Source organism: Uloborus diversus, chromosome 5 (genome assembly GCF_026930045.1).
Source record: "Uloborus diversus isolate 005 chromosome 5, Udiv.v.3.1, whole genome shotgun sequence".
Taxonomy (NCBI): domain Eukaryota; kingdom Metazoa; phylum Arthropoda; class Arachnida; order Araneae; family Uloboridae; genus Uloborus; species Uloborus diversus.
This window is the reverse complement of record NC_072735.1, coordinates 6,540,823-6,550,997: the sequence shown is the minus strand read 5'-3', so window position 1 is coordinate 6,550,997 and position 10,175 is coordinate 6,540,823. Positions and strand designations below refer to the sequence as shown.

The 10,175-nt window shown below is 32.7% G+C and overlaps 1 protein-coding gene across 1 annotated transcript; it reads left to right on the top strand.

The window, feature by feature from the left end:
• Positions 1-4,332: 4,332 nt before the first annotated feature.
• LOC129222422 (uncharacterized) lies at positions 4,333-9,651 on the top strand. Its single transcript, XM_054856934.1, has one exon. It carries the CDS (start codon positions 4,333-4,335, stop codon positions 9,649-9,651), a length of 5,319 nt encoding a protein of 1,772 aa, XP_054712909.1.
• The last annotated feature ends 524 nt before the right edge of the window (positions 9,652-10,175 follow it).

The window sequence follows — 10,175 nt, the reverse complement described above, 5'->3', positions numbered from 1 at the left end:
GACCCACTGATTTAAAAATAAGAGTTGTTTTTAACGATAAAACTTAATTACTTTAAAAGCTCAAATTAAAACTGTTTCTCACAACAAGAAAAAACTTTATCCGCTTTTCTTTCTATACGAGGAACAAAGCGCATTCTATAAGAAAAAAAGCAATAAAGTTCGTTTTCGTAAAGTCTTCTATAGCAATAAAGTTCGTCTGAGCAACAACAACAAAACACAATTTAAAATAAAATAAATTGAATTATTCTATTTATTTTATTTTATATTTTGTTTCAACTACATTTTTTATTTATCGTTTGCCAAATTTAGCTTATGGTGAATTCAACCGGTAACGGAAGGAGAGTTTTACAAAAAAGTCGATGCATTTTTGTCTGTGAGCATATCAAAATGTTTTCAAAAACTGATGCATAGATTTTTATACACATTATAGTAAGTTGCTAAAAAAATTAAAGCCGAGAATTTTTTATTAGTAACTTCTTTTTATAATCAAATTTAAAAAACGGTAACGGAAGGACATTTTTGATTTTCACGCTATCATGTTCTCCCCAAAAGTTCAGCTAAACTATAAAAGGAAAAATTCTATAACAAATAGAGCACATACTTGAGTCTTCAGTCATTACAATTCCACCTATAGTTTGAAAAAATAATTATTTTAAGCATATAAGTTATGTATTTGTTAAGGGTAACGGAAGGACAGTAGCGGAAGGATAAGAAGTCCAAAACAATTAAACTTGGAAAATTTCAATTTACCAACATTTATACAACTAATACAGCAGTCTGAAACAATGATATCTAATGCCCGAGCCATCTGTTGCAATTCTGATTTCTTTAAATACTCAATAATTTTATCATAATCCATAGAACATTTATCTTCTTTCTCAGCAAACACGAAAATCATATTCCCACATCATTATGCATTATCAAACAAATTATTTCTATTCCTTCATCTTCTATATGAAGTAGCTGTCCAGCATTGCTCTTTGTTAATTTCTTTCCCTTCCCTCCAATTAACAAAACTTGTCCAAACGTTAATGCATCCTTTGGCATAGTCTTACGGTTTGGTATTTTTGATTTAGCAGTGTTTTCATTTTAACATTATTTATAACTGAGAGTCTGTTGACTTTGAAGTGAAATCTCGTTCGATTTGTTGAAGTTCTTACTATATTCAATAACATACCTTGTTATACGATTCAAATAGTGCATATTTTGTGGCTCAGGATGATAATTCTTGGATCCTTTTTTCTCCATTTTTTTGAAAATTGATCTATGAATTTACTGATCTCTTCGCAGTGCGTTTAATGGTTAAATCAATACTTTCAACAATGCTTTCCCGTAACTTGTGGCAACAAATCTTAAAGCAGTTTCAATATTATATTGTACAGTATAAATTTCATGTTTTTTAAGCATATGTTTCTGCTTGAATTGGCTTATCATATCACAAACATGTCATTTAAATGATTTCCACATGCTTAGGAGATTTTAAGAGTAGTTTTCATGATTTGCATCACATAAAATAGAAGAAATAAAATCACGAAGTTTTTTTTTAAAATAAATAAAAGTAGTTTTTAAATAAATGCACGCATATTTTTTGTACAAATATTATTTATATATGATTTAGATGTGACTAATAACTTTAAACAATAGTTATTTTATACTAGCATTTTAAAATTTTACCCTGTATCAGCTTATAGTTAAATGTCCTTCCGTTAACATTAAAAACCATATAAATGAAATCTATGAATGACGAATACAGTCGAGCCCGCTTAGTGGAATAGCCAATTTTCCACAAAAAAGTATTCTAATAGCCGGATTATTCCAATATCCGAGATCGAAATCACGAGTTACATCGGTTTGGTACATCGGAAATTTATTATATTAAGCGGAATATTCTTTGAACCGATATTTTAAAAAGCGGGCTTGACTGTATATTTAAAGGTACATTCAAATTTTAACACATGTCTTCTTACAATTCAAAACGAAAATATAAATATTTTATTGCGATTTCGTAAAAGCCTCATTTTATTTAGATCCCAATATTAGATTTAAGCAATAAAATAAGCAACATATGGTCTTGGGACTAAACATTGAGGTTTTTCAATCGGCAGACCTCCCTAACCGGAACACCTGAAATGCAACCCAGAGCATTTAGATCACGAAAACTGAGATGAACACAGTAGACCTTGGCCTCCGTTGGCTGTTACGTCACTAAATTTAGTTTAATATTAAAAACGCTCGATGTTGGCGTAAGTAAAAGGAGGACTACAAATGATGCCTCTAAAGGGTGAACCTTTAAAATTTTAGCGATGATGTATATAAAAACGCATTTTTTTTTGTCTAATTTAAACTTTAAATATCTTGGGGAAAACATAACCTCTAAAAATTTCAAACATTTTAGTTATTAATTTAAGGACGTCACTTGGTAGAACATTACTAATTTAGTGACATCTTAATAGAATTTTCAACTAATCATTTTCCACGATGCATTAAAAAACATATTAATGCTACAGATAAACAAAGTTTGTCTTGAAGCTATTAGCCCTTAAGATTTTTTTCTTTGATTCTGCTTCGATGCTTGTGTTTAATTACAAAACGAACCAAAAAAAAAAAGAAATAGAAAAAAAAATGTTATTTTATTTATTTTTTCAAAACCAATTTCTGAATTGTTTGTTTTTGATTTACTACGACAAATTCTTACATAACTACAAGTTTTAAAACTATAAAAAAAAGAAAAAAACTTGAAATTTAATTTTTAAAATTTTGGTCATGAAAGCGATTCAGCATCCGATGCACTTAGCAAACTTATGTTGGAGGATAAATGATTATTTTAGTAACCGAGCGCTAAAATTTTTTACTTCTCTTGTTTTACGGATTTATACTTGAGAATTATTTAGTTCAGAATTTTAGCTAAGAATATTTAGTTCCGAGAAAGAAGCATATTCTATATGTTTTTGTAAGTCATTTACCCTTTCTTCAAGAAGCATTATCTTTCAAAAATTCTTTAATGTTTGTTTCAAGGAAGTTCACTTCTTTAAATTTCGCTTCAAAAGTTTTGAGAAATTTCTCCTTCATGTTAAAATAATTAATCCTTTTTCATTTCATAGAATTCAACATTTTGTTATTAAGCGCGATTTCATGTAAAGAGGAGAAATACATTTATTTTTGGATCTGACAAAAATATTATTCAAAGCATCCCCCCCCCTATTGTAAGAAATCTACTTTAAAGCCATAATTTTTTTTTAAATATATAATTTTTTTAATCATTAATTTAAATTTGTTTACTGATGCACTCTTATAAAGGAAAAAAGGAACATTCACGGCACTTTTGATTTTATAAAGAAGGGTCCTTATGATAATAGTATAAGGAATATAAGTCCGTTTTTAGTTTATTGTAGTGTAATATTTTTAGGAAAATATGAGCACTTTAGTATATACAAATTCGCATTTTTTTGTGTAAACATGTACTAAATAATATTTTTATGCATAATCGAGCGATTTTCAACATTTGTTAACGCAAGTCTCTTTTGGTAAAAACAACGACTTATTATTTGAACATTTTTTTTTCTGCATTTTTGATTTTTTTTTCCTTTTTTTTTTTTTTGTCAACTTTAACCTTTGCTTCATTTAAAAGTTATCACACGAAGTGTTTGAAACAACTTTGATTTTATTTCATTGATTTATTTATTTTTTACACATGATGAGGTATGTGAAAAATTAAATGTGTCTTCGGCTAATAAACATATTTAGAAGCATTTAAGCTTTCTTCTAAATTTACAAATGCGTATGTCACGCAAAAACGAAATTAGTTTTTTCCTTCAAAATACAGATTTTAAAAGAAAAATATTTCGCCCGTATTGATTTTTTAAAATCAATTAATTGTGTCTTTCGTCATAATTAATGCTTGTACTCTGTGGAAAATCTCCATAAAAATCCTCGAGTATACCTGTGCGCAAGAGGGCGCTTTTCGATATGCAAATTTCCCACCTGTTGGCTTAATTTAGTTAGATGTCTTTCTGTTCATGTATCGTGGATTCGTAGCATTCGATGGCTTGATGTTTGTTGATGTTGGTCGTCTCGTGGCAGTTCGAATAGCAAGGGCAATTTGGAAGCCCTTTTGTATGTAGAATCCAAATAAAGTTAATTTAGTTTTTAGATAGTTGCCTTAACATTTTCTTTATGGTGCATCGGCCGCAAGGTACTGCATAACCATTTGATAGTTAGAATTCGTCGAGTAGTGATATGTTATATTGACATCGTTGTTGTTTCGTACCATTGGATATAGTAACTGAAGAAATTTGGGTGAGTTATTTGTTTTCAATTTGTATGTCAATTAGTATGGATGCTGAAAAGATAAAAAATAAGCGTAAAGCACTTAAATGCAGTGCCACTAAGTTCGTTAAAAGTTTAGACGTCACTTTAGTAAATGAAACTAATGTGCGTAATTTAGAAGTATTATACAATCAATTAACTGATAAAATTGACTGTCTTAAAGTGGCTGATAATGAGCTTCTTAATGTTATCGAAGCAAAAGATATCGAAAAAGAAGTTGAACAATGTGAAGATTTCATGGAAAATTTAATTTTCTATAAATGTCAAATTACTCAAAGAATAGCAGCTCTAACACCTCCGGCTGTACCTCCTACTATTAACCCCGCTAATTTATCAAATTCAACATTGGAACTTAGTGGTCTAGTACATCAAGAAACTAGATCGTCGATTAAATTGCCAAAGCTAACTGTTAATAAATTCTACGGTGACCACAGGTATTGGCTAGAATTCATTAGTCAGTTTGAAAATGCAATAGATAAAAATAGCGGCTTATCTAAAATTGAGAAGCTTATTTACCTTAAGAATTTAGTAGGTGGTGCTGCAGCTAAAGCAATTTCCGGATTCGCATTAACAGAAAGTAATTATGATGCAGCCTTGGAACTTTTAAAATCTAGATTCGGACAAAAGAATTTGCTCATTAATGCGCATTTAGGATCGCTTTTGAACATGACTCCCATAAAAAATACAAGTGATACGAACAGTTTGAGAAAATTATACGATAAAGCTGAAACTGAAATTAGGAATTTAGAAAGCTTGGGAATAAATTCAGAATCGTACGGTAATCTCTTAACACCGATAATTTTGAAAGTATTGCCCTCTGAATTGACTCTTGAATTTAGTAGAAAGAATAAAAGTGATAATTGGGATTTGAAAGCTCTTCTCGAGTTCTTAGGTGAAGAAATACAAAGTCGCGAAAGAGCTCAATCTTTTCATTCTCCCGTAAAAGAAAAACAAAATTCGACCCATCCGCTCCAAGAACGCAATCGAGGCGCTTCCGGGTCAAAATCTTCTACAAAAGATACTTTTCGAAAACAGAAAAGTTTCAATTCTTCAGCGGCTGAACTCTTAGTCAATCATACAGTTGCTAGTTCAAAATGTGTGTTTTGTGGTTCGAACTTGCATGATTCAGTTTCGTGTGACTCGGTAAGCATAGAAATGAAACGGGATTATTTGAAAAGAAATAGACTTTGCTTTTTTTGCTTTTCGAATAGACACTCAATTTCTTCTTGTCCAAAGCTTAAAAAAGAAAAAGGTTGTTCGTTTTGTGGTTTAAAATCGCACCCCAAAACACTTTGTTATCGGTTTTATCAGAATTCGGATAAAACAACTTTCACCCCGCCCCAAGAAGAATCTGATGATAATGTTACTAACGTTTCTTCTTGTCAAACTGAAAACAAATCGCAAAGGGTTTTATTGCAAACCGCATCGGTCGTTGCTCGTTATAACAATCAATATAGAAATTGTCGTTTGTTAGCCGACACAGCGGCTCAAAGAAGTTTTGTAGATAGGAAATTTTCAAGATTGTTGAAACTTCCCATTATTCGAAAAGAAAATCTAACAGTTTATTCCTTCGGAGATAAGTCTCCTATTGAAAAAACGTTTAATGTAGTTAAAATAAGATTGGAAAATAAAGAAGATCCGAATTCGTATTTGGAAATCGAGGCGTTAGAAACAGAAAAAATATCCGCGGCACATATTCCGCCGCCTGCAGTAGATATTTCCATTTATAGCAAGCATTTGAAAGGTTTGAAATTAGCTGATACTTCGAATAAGGACGCTAGTGTTTCAGTTTTAATCGGTGCTGATAACTATTATGACGTCATGACAGGTAGAATTAAACGTATTAATCGAAAACTTGTAGCTGCTGAGTCGCTCTATGGGTGGTGTTTAATTGGAATATCAGGCTCTTCAAATAGAAATTCAGGTGATTCTTTCGCCATGAAAGTAATGGTTGAGGAAAACATTTCAAAACAATTGGAGACATTTTGGCTACTAGAAAATCTTGGAATCGAACCAGCTAACGATGATGTAAGTTGTAATGATAACAAAACTTTACGAAAATTCGAAGATAGTATTCGCTTCCAAGATGGTAGATATGTGGTTAAACTCCCTTGGAAGGATAATTTTAAAGAATCGCTTGAAAACAATTACGAAGTGGCATATGAAAGATTTTCAAAATTGTGCTACAGGTTTCAAAATGATCATTCTTTGTATTCAGAGTATAGGAGGGTTGTGAATAATTACATAGAGCAAAACATTGTAGAGCGTGTTCCTGAATCAAGTGTAGCAGATAGTCCAGAATTCTATTTGCCCCATAGGGCAGTAATTCGAGATGATAGGGTGTCTAGTAAGCTGAGAGTTGTTTTCGATGCGTCTTCGCATAAAAAGGGCAAGTTTTCGTTAAATGATAGTTTGCATATTGGACCTAATTTATATCCTGATTTGTTTGAACTGTTGTTGTCATTTCGAAAGCATCCAATTGCGTTCACAGTTGATATTAAACAGGCATTTTTGAATGTAGCAATTGACGAGTCGGATAAAAATGTAACAAAGTTCTTTTGGACTGAAAATCCATATTCCTTTTCAGACTCTTTAGAAGTTCTAAGGTTCAATCGTGTTCTCTTCGGAATAAATAGTTCCCCCTTTCTCTTATGTGCTACTATTAAACACCATTTGAAGAAGTATTCTTCTATTTTTCCGCAGACTCACGAACTGTTAAACAAATTTTGTTACGTCGATGACATCATAGGAGGTCAAAATACTCTTGCATCGGCATACGCAACTAGTTTAGAATGCGTCCAGATCTTTAGAGAAGCAAATATGCCCTTGCACAAGTGGGCTACTAATTCTGCTGAATTGCGAAAACTTTGGGAGAAGAACGGGTTTTCTACTGAAACGTCATCAAACCCAATTGGTCAAAACATGATAAACTATAAAGTATTAGGCATTTCCTGGGACGCTGACAGGGATTTATTTTATTTTAACGTAGAAAATCTGATATCCCTTGTATCGAAAGGAATTGATACAAAAAGATTCCTGTTGCAAGTTGCTGGTCGAATTTTTGATCCTATAGGATTTGTAGCTCCTTACGTAATTCGTTTGAAGATTCTCATTCAACGCGTCTGGGAAATGGGTCTTCTTTGGGACCAGGAAATGCCCCAAGTTATCAAAAAACCCTTCAGACAATGGTGTCTTGAACTGAAAGGCTTAAGTTTAGTTGAAATCCCTCGCTCTTATCATTTCACGGACTCCTACACAGTTGATGTGCAACTGCACTCCTTTTCGGATGCATCTAAAAAGGCCTACGGAACTGTAATATATTTTCGAGTCATTAAGACTGACGGGACTATAACGACTAGTTTTATCACTTCCAAGAGCAGGGTTGCCCCGTTAAAGACTCTTTCTTTGCCGAGGTTGGAATTGATGGGAGCACTGCTTTCTGCTAGGTTGTGTGCTAAAGTCTCTAAAGCTTTAAAATTTGAGAAATCCTGCTTTTTTCATACGGATTCCTCTCTAGTTTACCATTGGATTAGAGGGGAACCGTCCTGTTACAAACCTTTCGTCAAAAATAGGATAGAGGAGATTCAAAGACTGACTGAACCACCGAAATGGAATTTTTGTCCTGGGAGGGACAATCCAAGCGATATTGTAAGCAGAGGAATATCTGTTCGGGAATTGAAAGATAGTCAACTTTGGTGGCACGGACCACCCTGGCTTAGCCAAACAGAGCAGTTTTGGCCAAAAATAGAGGCCCAAAACGTCAGCAATCATGACCTAGAACTAAAGAGTAAATTTAGAGAAGTTTCGCAAAATGAAGTAATCCTCGAAAATCGCGAAAAGCTCATTAACATTGATAAATTTAGCAGTTATCTCAAACTATTGCGAGTAACTGCCTTCGTATTTCGATTTATACACAACGCAAGAAATACGTCGAAAAATAAAGGTGCTCTCGAAACAGATGAGCTTAAATTGTCTGAAGAATACTGGATTAAAGAAACCCAGAAAGAAGCTTATTGGTTAGAAATAGTCGATTTAGAAAGATCTCAAAAAGTTAGCAATGGTTCAAAAATTCGTTCTCTAGTACCTTTCTTAGATCCCAGGAATATTTTGCGAATAAAAGGGAGATTAGATGAATCAGAATTTTCTCTAGACGAGAAACAACCCATCCTTCTACCAAAAAACTCTAAATTTTCGGAATTATTAATCTTACATGAGCATACTAAGAACTTTCATATCGGAGTAACAGCTACTCTAGTAATGCTTAGAAGAAAGTTTTGGATAGCGAAGGGGAGACAACTCGTGAAGAAAGTACTTAGAAAATGCTTCATTTGTAGAAAATACAAATCCAAACCAGCAAACGAAATAACAGCGCAACTTCCGAAAGACAGAATTGTAGAGAATCCACCTTTTGAAATTTGTGGCCTTGATTTTGCAGGAGCTATTCTTTACAAATGTGATAAGGAAGTTAAAAAGGCTTATTTTGCAATTTTCACCTGTGCTGTAACTAGAGGAATTCACTTAGAATTAGTGTCCTCCATGTCTACAAAGAATTTCTTACTAGCCTTTAGAAGATTCATTTCCAGGCGAGGTAGTTGCAGCGTTGTTTATTCGGATAACGCAAAATCATTCAAAGCCGCAAATAAAGATCTAATGTACTTCTATAACATTCTACAAGATTCGGAATTTAAAGATTTTATATCTTCACGTGGCATTAATTGGAAGTTTATCGTAGAAAGGGCGCCCTGGTGGGGCGGATTTTACGAACGTCTCGTAAAATCAGTGAAAGATCCACTCAGAAAAGTTCTCGGAAAAGCTCTTCTCACGTTTGAAGAACTTTCAACTGTTTTGACTGAAATCGAATACGTCGTTAATTCGAGACCTTTAACATACGTTACTGATAATTTTTCTGAGCCCAAGCCATTAACTCCTCTTGACTTTTTGCAATATGGAAGGAAAAATCACGACTATCCATTTAATTTTGCTGAGTTAGTTAATCGAGTGTCAACAAGAGAGTCCTTGTTAAAAAGAAAGCAGTATCAAACGACACTTTTGAAACATTTTTGGGTTAAATGGAAAGAACTATATCTACTTAATTTGAAAACAGTTCACCATTTCAAATCGCCTAACGTTCACAAAGAAGTAAAGATGAATGATGTAGTGCTCGTCGAAGGAACTTCAAAATCTAAACTACTATGGGACTTGGGAATCGTTCAAGAAACTTTTCAAGGTAGAGATGGACATATCAGAGCTTGTGTCGTCAAAACCAAAAAGGGACTTATCAGAAAACCTGTGCAGCTGATATATCCCCTTGAACTTTGTGAATGAACTGGATTCACGTATCCTTTTTATGATTAATCAGTCGAAAAGTTTATTGAAAATAATTTGTTTTAAACTCTTTTTTCCTTCAAAATTTTGAAGTATTTCTAATGTTGGACTTTGATTAACTTCTTAAAATAATTTGCTTAAATATTTCATTAATTTTGAAAAAAAAAAAATCTCTTGTTCATAGTAAAATTAATTTTGTTAACTTAAGTTTAAAATTGTAAATATGTCTGAACATAAAATTCAAAAATAGAAATTATATTTTATATAAGTTTGTAACCATATAGTTTATGGTATATTAATCTTTATAATTTAGCAACCTATAGTTATTGCATTCGTTATTGTTTACTGAGGAGAAGTATTTCCTTATGTATTTGCCTTTGTTATAGTTCTTTTTATAGGTTCTATTGATGAACTCTTAGAGTTCATGGTGGGGAGCTGTGGAAAATCTCCATAAAAATCCTCGAGTATACCTGTGCGCAAGAGGGCGCTTTTCGATATGCAAATTTCCCACCTGTTGGCTTAAT